Source organism: Etheostoma cragini, chromosome 10 (assembly GCF_013103735.1).
Source record: "Etheostoma cragini isolate CJK2018 chromosome 10, CSU_Ecrag_1.0, whole genome shotgun sequence".
Classification (NCBI taxonomy): domain Eukaryota; kingdom Metazoa; phylum Chordata; class Actinopteri; order Perciformes; family Percidae; genus Etheostoma; species Etheostoma cragini.
In genome coordinates, this window is record NC_048416.1 from 14905805 (window position 1) to 14918513 (window position 12709).

Below are 12709 nucleotides of genomic sequence, written 5' to 3' on the forward strand. Positions count from 1 at the left end.
CTATTATCGGGAGATTATCAGGAAAATCTAATTAGGGAAGTCAATGTTGTTTTAAAGAGAAACACAGATACTATCCACTTATATGACCACTCCTGTGCTATTTTCACGTTTTAGCCCAGTAACTCCATTATGTTTTAGATTTATTTTTTCATTTTTTTCTGCCATCCACCCAGTTAATGGTTTAAATATATTTCTGGGTAATCCATCACACACAATTATTAGTCCTTCTTCCCACACCGATGCATTCAAGTCCTGGTGGGCATTTGTTTGCTGCATCAAATCAAGCCTAATCGTTTTTCCCAGGTAAACCAAGTTTAAATCTCTCACTGTGTGACTGAACAGAACAAGTGAATTACTCCAACTATCAGAACTGCTCTCCAATTAGCACCACCATAATCAACTTAATATACGATTAAACTCTACGTACTGATGGTATGACCTTTACCTGAGATATACTGTAGGATTATACATGTTGATGGAAATGGAATACTTAGCTTACCAAACAAAATTCTTTCTGCATGTCAACTATAGCTGATCTGACTTGCAACCTGCAGGTAAACATTAGGCCTCACCAGCTTGATGGTATCTTCTGGTCGGAGCTGTTCAACCATGGCATGAAGTTGTCTGTGCCGTGGAGCTCCACCGCCTTCTTTTACAGAAGAAGGTGGAGCTTGCTCATCGAGGCCCCCGCCCTTGCCGTCTTCCAGCAGAAGGGCCGCCCCCTTCACGAGGGCAAAGCTCTCCCTACAGATAGACAGAGATCAGCCACTGTAATCACCCACTGGGAAACATTTTGTCAGGACTGTTATTAGATGACAATTCAAAGACGACACTGGTGCACATCTACCTTTTCTGAAGTCGCCCTCTTCTTTGGAGGCTTTCATCCTTAAAAAAACAACAACAATCAAATCACAAGAAAAATTGAGATAGTTAACTTCTACTGTGTTTGTATGATTCCGTTTTGTCAAAGTTTTATTTTTTCTTTTGATGATGATTTTTACAATTGTTTTTTTGTAAATCACATGATCTCTTTTACACATTCCAGCAGACTGTAACGTTTTGGTTGAGCAAACTGTTTGAAATCGTGAAAAAGGGTTGACATATTCTCATCCCCAAAGAAAATTCTAAGCAGATGATGGCGTTGTAATACAGTAGATAACATGAGTAAACATTGTTTTTAATGTTCCCAGAATGGCACATTTCTAACTTGATGAAGACTAACGTGTTGGAACACTGTGACAAATCTTCTGGGAACATTGAAGGCAGTGTGTGTGATGTATTTTCTGTTGTGAAGTTTGGAAAGAAAAGGCCGGAAAAAAATGTCCAGTAATTTCTCGGGTAAAATGTGCAACAAAGATAAGGTGCAGTGGAAGACTGAAGTGAGGGGACAGACACAAAGAGTAATGTGTAAGCACACGGAAGAGGAATCTAAGGGGTTGGAATTAGTGAAATCATACAAGAACAAGAAATAAAGCAGAAACACAATGCAAGAGAGGGGAAGGAGAAAGAAACACAAAAGAGTGAGGAGTAGCAGTAGTAACAAGGTTTAACAGAGAAACAAACTTGAGACAGTAACATTACCTGTTACGCAACTGACAAGTCCAGACAGAGTCAAGAACAAAAAAAAGAAATGAAAGAGGAGAAGTGAGCAGGAGCCAGGAGAGGAACGATGAGGGTTTGAAGAAGAAGAAGAAAAAAAGGAGAAAACACAAGTTAAGATAGCAGAGTGATTAGATACTGTGACCAAATATGCACAAAATGAGACTTGGACCCACAGAAAGGTCATTTATGGTTTAGCTAGCAATGACAAAGACCAGAAGAAAAGCCAGGATTTGGATGTAAAGTTAAATAACCTTAATGATAGAGTGACAGAATGAGAGGAGATAAAGTTAGAAAACTAAGGTGGCAATGAAATATGGTGATCCAATCACTCTCTGACACTGTAATGAATGTGAAATGCAACTAAATCACTTTGAGGATGTTGACGACTAAATCTGTGGCAGGTCTGCCCTGTAAGCCCATCAATGCAATCACATCACTGGCAGCAACTGAAAAACTAAAACAGCCCTCATTATCTTTCAGGCAAATGTAGTGATGGCTGCTCTTCATGTAGAACACAGCATGAACAGCTCGTACAGGTCGGAAACACTATTTGTAAAGAAAACTTCAACAAAGGCAAAGTTCAACAAGGCATTTGGATGAGTGGACTCACTGGAGCAGTGGAGATGGATGAGAGTCTATGCAGGGTCAACAGAGCCATTGCAGAGTACAGATCTGTCTCCACTAAACCTGCTGTTGCGGGCAGGCTCAGACAGGCGCTGCAGGTTTCTCAGCCAAAAGTGTGCAGTGGGCGGGCAAATAGTGGTATTTTCTTCTGAAACGACACACAGATATTTGGATTTGAATTCATCCTATAGGTTTTATGCCAGATGTTGCTACAGAAGAGGATAGAGGTAGTTGTCTGCTAGTTTAATCAAGTAGAATTAGAGGTGGGCAGTGTAAGGATAAATACATTGAGTGTACAAAATAATGTCAGAAGTTTTGTCACATCTCTGGTTGTATTACGCCAACATTGCTCAATGACATTCCTGGATTGACAGGATTTTTGAAGCAATGTGATGACGTGCCTTGATATTGGGGTAACTATCTTCCCTATCAGAAATCAGACATTTTATCTTGTTATTTAATCTATAACATTTTTTAATCAATTTAATTTCAAGAAAAATGTCATAATATATTAATAACATGGTATAAAATGACATAGACCGATAGTCACATGTCACAGAGCTTTCTACATACAGGAACGAAACTGCATTCTTACAGTGCCACACACTTGCATTGTGTACATAATAAAGGCAGATAGAAAAGACTAAATAAAAATGAAATAAGACAAAATACTTCCTTTTGTGCATATAGTAGATAGTAATGATTGCTAGTTACGTAGCCTACAGTCGTACAAATAAGGATGCGCCTTGGGCATATAGTCTTAGGTCATCACGCATTAGCCAATATGAACGTATAAAGTAGGCCTATATAAGGTCTTACCTTAAGTGGTTTCTTGAGTCTGTGGACTAATGACCATTGCTATGACATGAACAGTGCGGTAAAATGGCTTTAGGCATGCACATAATAGCCTACAGTATGTCGTTACTCGTGGCATTACCAGGCGAGTTATCACAACGAAGTAGTTGACTACTTGACTGACGAGATAAAAACAGACCGCGGTTCCTTGCTGCTACAAACCAAACAGCAAGCTACAGTATGTAACGTTAGCCTGCCAGTCAGCTGATATAAATGATAATAATTCCCTAAAGAAACCAATTTATTTCCTCACCTTTTCCAGACTGGGTTCACTCGAATTTCCTGCTTTGACGGCTCCTTGTTTGTTCCTCAAGTACAGAGTGCAATTATTCCGCCCTCTGTCGCTTTCGAGGGTAAAGCCTTCACCATTTCCAGCGCAGCGGCTCTGCTGCCCCAAGCAGCTCGAGCACGAGGAAACGAAGATGCAGGAGGAGACAATGATGTCATACGCTGGGATACGTTGACGTCTTCCCACAGTGGCCACAAAAAAACTACAAAAAAAAATATTTGTAATTCATTTCTTGGGTTTCAGGGTGGCTGTCATCGGTGGAAGAAGTATTCAGATGCAGTAGCAGTAAAATGTTCAAATACTCCTGCATCAAAACTTCTTTCTTAAGTAGCCTAAAGTAGGCTACACAAGTATTATTAGCAACAAAGGTTGAGGTAGAACGGCTGAAGAACACATTGTGCTCTCACCTTTTTTTACACAATCCCAGGAAGCAAAATCAGAGGAGAAACGTAAACATCCAAATAAAGTAGGCTAATAATGATAAAAAATAAAAAAGAGACATTCTAGACTGATGTTTTAAATTATAATTGTACAGCTATAACAGACAATGCGGAATTTTGAATGATATCTTCGACATTAAATTTGTTTAAGAATGTCAATAAAATACGTAAATCAGAGAGGAAGACTGTAATAACCAGAACAAACATGGCAGAGATGTAACGTATACGGTGTGGAGTATGGTCTGGCACAGCGAGACTATACCCGTTCAGTTGAATAACTCCACGCAGGCGCAGTAGTAGGCAACATGAAGTCAAACACTTCCTGGTTTCTGTAGGAGAAACGTGCAAAGTTTTCTCACAGCGAGTGCAAGTTAGGACGCTGAAGGTTAAGATCTGTCTGGGTTGAGTGTGTACGTCCATCCTCCCCACACAGTTATACGTTCATTTCGACCGTTAAGTGGGATGCAAACTGTTGGTAAACTCATGAAGGTGTTCGTGACGAGGCGCATCCCGCCAGAGGGGATGAAGATCCTGACAACAGCGGGAGTGTATGCAGTATTTTGAACTGTTATTTGACTACAAATCGACAAGGCTGCATATACTAGCACAACTATATACGGATGGCTGTTCTTCTAGTGTACCCTGTCTGTTATCAGCTTAACTTGGATTCATGTTACACACTTCTGTAGCCAATAGAAACTGAGATCTTCCATTGAAGTCCACAGTGACAGACCGACTTCTACCAGGGCCACACACTGACACATTCACCACTACAGTTAGTTCTTTAGCTAACCTATGTGCTCTAAATCTGCCTGTAGGCCTGAATGGCATGCCATTTTTAATGCATTTGGTCTTTTTCTGTCTCCTTGGAAACAGGTGTGAGGTGTCTTTGTGGGACTCGGATGAGCCTGTGCCTAGGGCAGACCTTCTCAAAGGTGTGCAGGGAGCTCATGGTATTCTGTGTCTGCTCTCAGACAAGATCGATGCTGAGGTTCTGGATGCTGCAGGTACTCTGTGTGTGTGTGTGTGTGTGTGTGTGTGTGTGTGTGTGTGTGTGTGTGTGTGTGTGTGTGTGTGTGTGAGATCCATTTAGTCCCACGTGCTTTATCGAGAGTTCTCTGGATACCTAAGAATAAGAATCATAGTAATTCTAACTTGCTTTAGTTTCAAATTGCTTTACAGTATCCGAAACATTAAACAAGATTTAAAAAAATAATAATAATAATGAAACAAGGACAACAAATACCATCAGTTTTAGAAAAAGCCATAATGAGATAATAGTAGTTTTAAAAGAGGACAAGGAGTTTACACAGCTGTGGGGCCTGGATAGCGGAGGTACAGGACCCTTTGGTGGCAAGTCAACATGTTTAAACCATTATTAGGCTTTGGTCCATGTTTACTTCCTGTCAACTGATGTCATTCACTTACATGGTAACCAAGGAAAATAGAAATGTTTTATCTTCCTTGGACTGCAACAGGAAAAAACATTTGGAATTTTTAGTCTCACCATTCAAGGCTTAGTCTTATCATCTGAAACTACACACATATACATACATACATACATACATAATTCATGTAATTAAAAACAAACAATAAGACAAATAAAACTAGGACTGCAAGTAACAATGACTGTATTTTCATTTCTGGGAATCCATTGTTTAATTGTAATTGATAAGTCTATAAGAAGCTTGTAAGATATTAGCAGGGCCTATAGTATTCTGGGGGACATTTGTATGATTTTATCACAGACAGTTGTAGAGAGATGACAGGATATGAGGGACAGAAAAAAAGAGGTTACAATTGTCCCCAAGTGGATTCAAGTCATTGTTACAACTCATGGTCAGCATCTTAATCCTCTTTGTTACGAGGACACCCCTGATTTTATTTAATGTCTTAAGACAATTTAACATGAAAACTTCCAATAGGGGAAAATGAAACAGAGAAAAGCAACAAAGTCACATAACCAGAGATTTTTTTCTTAATGTATTTTATTAAATGATTGTTTGACTATGAAAATTGTTAAAGATGACATTTTGAACTAATCAATAAAAACTCAAATTAAAACAATTCATACTTTAGTAATATTCTGTTAATCAAGTGTCAAGATTTCCGTGTTTCAGATGGTCTGTCTCTGATTTCAGGGCCAAACCTAAAAGTAATCAGCACCCTGTCAGTGGGATTTGACCACTTGGCTCTCGACGAAATCAAAACACGGTAGGTTACATAAAAAAAAAGAAAACTATATGAGGAAGTGTCACATGGGTTCAAAGTTATATTGGTGTTTGTTTTTAACAGTGGTATACGTGTAGGATACACTCCAGATGTCCTGACTGACGCCACAGCAGAACTGACCGTAGCTCTGCTGCTGGCCGCCGCTCGCAGATTACCAGAGGGAGTGGAGGAGGTCAAAAAGTCAGTCTTCACACATTTACACTAATAGCTGTCTCCTTTGGGTGACACAACGATCTCACTGTCTCGTTCTCTCTCAGTGGAGGCTGGAGCTCGTGGAAGCCTCTCTGGCTGTGTGGTTACGGTCTTTCTGGCAGCACAGTAGGAGTCGTTGGACTGGGACGCATCGGTGAGGCTTGCTGTTGTGGCTTCACTTACTTTAGCACTGCAATGCACTGCAAATATCACAGCACATAATCTCACATGACTACTAGTAGCCAAGTAGTAGTAGCCTGTATCCAAATTCAGGGTTGTCATTCCTAACTGGCATTGTGTGATTATTATTTTTCCGATGAAATTCAAGACCCGGTCGTAGGTGAATAACTGGTTGTGTTTGTGTTCAGGCATTGCCATAGCTCGGCGACTCATGCCCTTTGGAGTGAAGAGGCTGCTATACTCTGGGAGAACAGCCAAGGCCAATGCTGCCGAAGTGAATGGAGAGTTTGGTAAGAAAAAGGAGAGAAACTCACACGGCGAAAGGGGACAGAAGAAGTGAAAATCAATTGACGTTTGAAAACTATCTACTAAAAATAACGTTTTTTTATGTTTTCTCTCTTCCCCCTTTGTTCCTCCTTGTCACCTCTCTGTTGAACAGTTTCCCTGGACACGCTTGTGTCTGAGAGCGACTTCCTAGTTGTTTCCTGCTCCCTGACGCCAGAAACCCAGGGGCTGTGTGACAAGGCCTTCTTCAGTAAGATGAAAAACACAGCAGTCTTCGTCAACTCAAGCAGGTAGACTTCCAAAGCAGCTCAGATGTGTACATTATGGCAGAAGGATTGGTTTGGAAACATACTCTGTCTTGATTATTTTTGTAAGGGTGTAGACAGTTCTGACACCCGCTGTTTGTGGTTAAATACATAAGGATGAAGATGTAGTAAATAATTGTTTTTAGGGGAGCTGTGGTGAACCAGGAGGATCTGTACGAGGCGTTGACCAGCGGACAGATAGCTGCAGCTGGACTAGATGTCACAACACCTGAGCCACTCCCAACAAACCACCCTCTTCTGACACTTAAAAACTGTGGTGAGTAGACAGGATGTGAAATATACAGACGTGTTTTTAGGCCTCTTTTCCTTCCTGATTTGACAAAAATGTCCACATGCATTTTGGATTTGACTTGTTCTGTTTTTCTAATGGTAGTCTGTCCTTTCTTCTCTTATGCAGTGGTGTTGCCCCACATCGGCAGTGCCACCTACTCCACAAGAGGCGTCATGGGAGCTTTATCAGCTCAAAACCTGCTGGGAGGTTTACAGGGCACAGACATGCCCAGTGAACTCACCTTCTAGTGCCTGAAACTGAGCCGACGTGCCTACTGTCGCCTCTGATGCTGCAGTAACAGAAACAAGTAATGTACTGATCTAGTAATGGTCTCCTATGTGAGCTCAATGTGTAGAAGGGATGAAAAAAGAATACTAATGTAGTTCAGCAATCCATGGATCCATATTTACATCATGTCAGTGTTAACATAACAGTTTAATTTTGATCCTGTCAGTTACTAATGAGCTGCACCGTCAGTATACAATGTGCATTTTTAAAGAAGGAAGTGCAATTACATTTCATTTATAAAGCCTAATAGTGTAGTGTTTTGTCATATCAGACATGTATTCAAGTTCTTGAAAAATAGGCTAATGCACAAACTAGCATCACTCCTTAACAGTTGTTCTTATTAAGCCACTGCATGCTAAGTCTTGTGGAAAAGTGCAAAACCTTTTTTCTCCTTTGAATTTAATATGTCTCCCTCAAAATAGAATCAATGGCTTGCCATGAAGATAAGCATTATAATTATTGGTCTGCACTTTATTCAGATGTTAATGCCCCATATCTATTGTAACAGAGCAGTTCAACACTCCAGTTTTTACTAAAATGGGATATGTCTAAAGAGTACAAATGTATGGCTAAGTTTAAATGTAATGTGTTAAAGGTGTGTGTGTTTTCTCATTCTTAAAATCGATTTAAGATGAATAAAAACTAGTAAGCATCATTTATTCTCATCACTCTTACACAGCAGTCAAAAAACAAGACATTCTTTTCAGTGCATTCACATCAGTTTGGCTGAACTGTATCCGTTTCATTTCATGAATTTTGATTTCTTAAAATCACAACATGGTTGAGAACATCAAAAAGCATAAGAATTACATGAGCTTATTGGCTTGGAATTCATGTAACAAAGCAAAAAAAATTGAGCGTATGGACAAATAAATAATCAAGTTTACAGAGTGCATTTTTTCAAAGAATTGTGTCATTAAACCCCTTTTGGGTAAATGGAGGTTACAGCAGGGTATCCGGGAATAACTGATCGTCTTTCCAGTGTAGGCAGGTGTTTTTCGAGTGCTTATACAGATGGGAGGACTGGCTGAAGCGTTTGCCACACTTTGGACAGGGATAGGGCTTTTCTCCTGTGTGGACACGAATATGTTTCTTACAGTCAGTCAGGTTCATGAAGGTCTTACAGCAGATTTTGCAGGCGTATTTCTTCTCCCCTTCCACCAGCAGCACATGGTCTTCAGCAGCTGCTTTCTTGCACTTGGACATAACATCCTCAGAAGCTCTGGTTAGAGACGGCCGTTCAGCAGCATCCCCCGCAGACGAAGAAGAGGACTGATCTGATCCAGGCGGCACTTTTGGCGCGATGCGACGGAAGGTTGTTGCCCCTAAACTTTTCCCGGCCCTGGAGGGTTGGATGAGAGGGGTTTCCGGACCGAGGCCTGGTCTGATGCCACTCAGGAACCCTGCTAAAGAGTTCTGAGTAGGCTGGAGGATGAGTGTGTCACTGAAACCAGGGCCCTGAGTTGGGAGAAGCTGCTGCAAGGGGACAGATGTCACTGGAAAAACTAGTGAGGAATCAGAGGCGTGAGCAGAAGAGGCTTCTCCTGAGTTTTGATACAGTTGGACAGTATCTCCAGCAGCTGCAGGAGCATCACTGGCAGCGGTGGCAGCAGCAGTAGCCGCAGCAGTGAGGCTAGCTAGGCTGTCTTCTTCCTCCAAAGCTCCCATTACACTCTCACTACTGGGATTGAGGAAGCAGGAAAAGGCAAGTTCTGATAGGCTGTCGAGGCCTTCGCAGTCTGCTGACTCCTCACCCAAATCTCCAGCCTGTCTCTCTCTCTGTGCATCAGTGTGTAGATCTGTGTACAGCTGAGATTGCAAAGAGCTAACATCACCCTCAGTTGGGCAGGCTGTGGCCATTTTCTCCTCATTTAGTGCATCCAAATTGTCTGTGCAGTCTTGTGGCGGAGATAGACAATTGTTTGGTAAATCTGGGGAGTATGAGCTCAGACTTTCCTTTTTCACCTCAATCATCGCCATTGTTGGCTCCTCTCCCTCTTCCTCCCCTTCTTCTCCCACCTTTACTTTGACCACAGTGTCTTCATCTGCATCTCCGCCCTTCTCCCACGCACCTACACCACCTGCGCTGCTGTCCGATTGGCTCGGCAGCTGGATCTCTTCTGACTCTCCCTTGGTTGCTTCGTATTTCTTTTCCACCTCGTCCTCGCCTGGGCTCTCCCAGAGTCCGTCGGATGTCTTCAGGCAGTCTGGGGACAGGAGCTCCTCTCCACCCTCCTCGGTACTGACGGTGCTTTTGGCTACAGTAGAGGAACACTCCTTATAGTGTCCCTCAGTTAGCCCGCAGGGCTTCTTTCTCCCACTGAGCCTGTCCTCCTGTGACTTCCTCTTGTGCCTCAAAAATTGTGCAGCACTCAGCTCTCCACTGACTTCCCTCCTCGTCACCCCCTGCTCATCAACCCCACCAGACTGACTAACCTCCACTACCACGTCTTCCTCATCGATGTCTTCCTCCATGACAGACCTGTCCGCCCCGGACGATTGACCCTGTTGCTGCTGTTGCACTGACCTCCAGCCTTTCGGGGGCGAGGCAGGAAAGTTTTTCCTGGACAGGTGGAGCTTGCAGGCCTTGACAACAGTGTTAAGGTGCAGGTGTGATGCCGCCAATAGCACATCCATTACATTGGAGGCCCCTGGAGAGAGGGTGGAGGTGTAAATCATGTCCAGCAAGGTGGAGAAGGCCTCTGGGGTCACCACCTCTGGATCTAGCTCAATCACACTGGGGCCCCCACCTCCACCTATGTCCGCTCCCGGTCCTCCAACCTCATCACCGCTGTCATTGGAGCTCAGCAGCGCCCTGAAGTGGGAGCTGCATGCTGCCAGGATGGAACGGTGAGCCTGGAAGCTCTGGCCTCCAACCACCACCACACAGTCACACAGCTGAGCATGGAGGCGCTGGTGGTTGAGCTGCCTGAAAATAGTCTGGAAATGACCTGGAAAGTCCATAATAGGCGGTGAGATTTGTTGGTATTAAATATTACAGTTGGTTATTTTGTAGCATCCGTGGCGCTACTGGCAATTCAATAGCACAATGAAGCGCTGTCTCCTCGCTATCCACATCAGGCTGGCTGGACCCTGGCCTTCCACAGACGCCTAAATCCGGTGCGATGTTCAGTGTATTGTCTTTTTTTTGTATAACCGGGTAACAGGTTTCCTACTGATGCTCTGGAGTATGGGCGGGCCCGGTCCAACAATAACACGGAAGGATGCGGCGCGGTTTCAAGCTTTGTCTCCGTAGTCGGGCTCTGCCTTGTCCCTGAGAACAGCCGGATATCTGATTCTGCACAACGGTTCTACTCCTACTAACTTAAAGATAATAACCCAAATTGTTTTTTCATGGTTATTGTGAATGCTACTGATTCAGAGCGCTCACACAGGACACCCGGTTTGGTTTAGCCCCCCACTGTCGACGCCTCCATCATTTGTTCAAAAACCCTCAGAATTAAACAACCCCGCCGCCAGGTGGTGATCTTATGAAAGTGCATCTACGATTCAATTAATTTTGATTCATGGTTTGTTACATTTCATTAAATAATCTGATAATGGTTACTGCGCACTTACTATTTCCAAATGCATTTATGTTACCATTAGTGCTAAATATCCATCAGTTACATTAAAATCAATGTAAATATTGTCTAAAAAAACAAAACAATGGTTTGTAATATTTCTTTTTAGTGCTTTATTGCTCTAGGTAGGCATCTGCAGCAGATGCCATTTTAGACTTTACATGCTTTTACTAGTTAGGAGTCTTATTCTGAGCTGATAGCTTTCTAATTTATGGATCCTTGCAATACTAAGATTTAGGTGCTTAGAACAAACCCAGGCCATAAGAAGATGTTCGAGGACAGACAATTGAACAGCAATAAAAAACATCACTGTCTTTGAGCAATGTTGCATAAAGCCACAGGTTGAAAGAAATCCATTTAAAGGCTTGTCATAACAGACCGCTGTAGAATCCAGTTGTCGCTGCTGCAGATGTTTGTTAATAGGTTTAAACAAAGAGTTTGACATTTCGAGATCCTTTTCTTTTTTTATTGCCAGTGATTCCAGATTTAACACTTGCTGTGTACATGTGTAATGCAATTTGAGACTATTCCTTCCATGTGTACAAGACTGCTCACATCTGCTATGTAAAAACAAAAAAAAACATGGTTTCCATTTAAAGTGGGCATGGCATGCATACACACTATCACACATGCCATTTAACATTTATCACAATATATGTAACTTGAAAGGCAGACTAAAGTTTACAACAAGAAACGAGACATAAGAAAGGAGGCCAGAGTGTGTCGTCAGGTGCAGTGATGGACAGACACGGGTCTTGTCCACCAGATGTGCTGTGATGGCCCCAGGTGTCTGCTGATGACGGTCCTTGCTGGCTGATGGAGTCAGTGGATGGCGGGAGAAGAGACATGCTGCTCTGCTCATATGCTGTCCAGCTTCTTCAACACATACGGGGCTGTAAACACAGATCAATTGTGCCAGTTAAGACCATGAATACGTGAGTTTATTATGTTTTTATATTTCCTGGGGTAGAGGAAAAAAAGTAGCTAACGGTAGAGTATTAGGATATTGTAACGTAATTACCTTCTTTTTAAAACTACCCTTTGGTGCTTGGGATTTTTTTAGTTGATTATCACATGCATGAGGTGACCAAACAATGTCAGTAGGCTACTTTCAGTATTTAGCTAAATGTCAATGTCATCTCTGCCTGTCACGTTACTCACTGGCTCTGAGAAGGGCGACGTAAATAAGAAAGTTTCGTAAAGACGAGATGACATCTTGTCGCATTTTCTTCTTCATCTCTTCTGGGTCCATTTTAGGCCCGAGTCCTTCCAGCTTAAACATGACCGTTGTTGTTTAACTGGGTCCGGTTCTTAAGCGTGCCTTTCGTGCTAGAAGTATTCACCGTTTCGGGAGCGTGGATCGAATCATCTAAACCGGAAATAGACCTACGTAGCAACGGGAGTAACGGAGCTCACGAAGGGACAAACCGCACGAAGACGATTAAGAAAACAACTTGGCTCCATAAATGTTGCAGTTCATATTTAGGCTATGTAAATAGCTATTTATTTAGTTTGTTATGAAAAAGGGTAGCTAATCCATC

General features: G+C 42.4%; 4 protein-coding genes across 8 annotated transcripts in view; 1 reads left to right on the forward strand and 3 right to left on the reverse strand.

The window, feature by feature from the left end:
- Window positions 1-3510, reverse strand: part of si:ch211-203d1.3 (protein phosphatase Slingshot homolog 3) — a 12358-nt gene extending 8848 nt beyond the window's left edge. For 2 of the 4 annotated variants that reach the window (XR_004658263.1, XM_034883806.1), the window contains exons 1-4: window positions 3335-3510; window positions 2213-2374; window positions 848-885; window positions 573-744 (exon numbers count right to left, since the gene is read on the reverse strand). Coding sequence is in view for 3 of the 4 variants with exons in the window: in XM_034883806.1 (XP_034739697.1) it covers window positions 573-744; window positions 848-885; window positions 2213-2260 (258 nt within the window). In the remaining variant the exon portion in view is untranslated. Of the gene's footprint in view, window positions 1-572; window positions 745-847; window positions 886-1581; window positions 1593-2212; window positions 2375-3334 lie in introns of those variants that run through there. The other 2 variants (XM_034883807.1, XM_034883808.1) reach the window with 2 other exon arrangements.
- Window positions 3511-4082: 572 nt separating this feature from the next.
- Window positions 4083-8237, forward strand: grhpra (glyoxylate reductase/hydroxypyruvate reductase a). 2 transcript variants are annotated; one of them, XM_034883814.1, is made up of 9 exons: window positions 4083-4358; window positions 4687-4817; window positions 5952-6024; window positions 6106-6222; window positions 6300-6388; window positions 6603-6704; window positions 6854-6989; window positions 7151-7281; window positions 7423-8237. In XM_034883814.1, exons 1-9 carry the CDS (start codon window positions 4273-4275, stop codon window positions 7542-7544), a joined length of 987 nt encoding a protein of 328 aa, XP_034739705.1. In that variant the 5' UTR covers window positions 4083-4272; the 3' UTR covers window positions 7545-8237. The 2 variants fall into 2 exon arrangements, with proteins under 2 accessions (XP_034739705.1, XP_034739704.1); XM_034883813.1 differs by having other exon boundaries at window positions 4092-4358; window positions 4684-4817.
- Window positions 8219-11397, reverse strand: LOC117951851 (zinc finger and BTB domain-containing protein 5-like). The gene has a single exon (XM_034883804.1). It carries the CDS (start codon window positions 10546-10548, stop codon window positions 8527-8529), a length of 2022 nt encoding a protein of 673 aa, XP_034739695.1. The 5' UTR covers window positions 10549-11397; the 3' UTR covers window positions 8219-8526.
- A 222-nt stretch (window positions 11398-11619) lies between these two features.
- On the reverse strand, window positions 11620-12565 carry tomm5 (translocase of outer mitochondrial membrane 5 homolog (yeast)). Its single transcript, XM_034883819.1, has 2 exons — window positions 12330-12565; window positions 11620-12061 (listed from the first exon to the last, which is right to left on the reverse strand). Exons 1-2 carry the CDS (start codon window positions 12448-12450, stop codon window positions 12027-12029), a joined length of 156 nt encoding a protein of 51 aa, XP_034739710.1. The 5' UTR covers window positions 12451-12565; the 3' UTR covers window positions 11620-12026.
- Window positions 12566-12709: the final 144 nt, after the last annotated feature.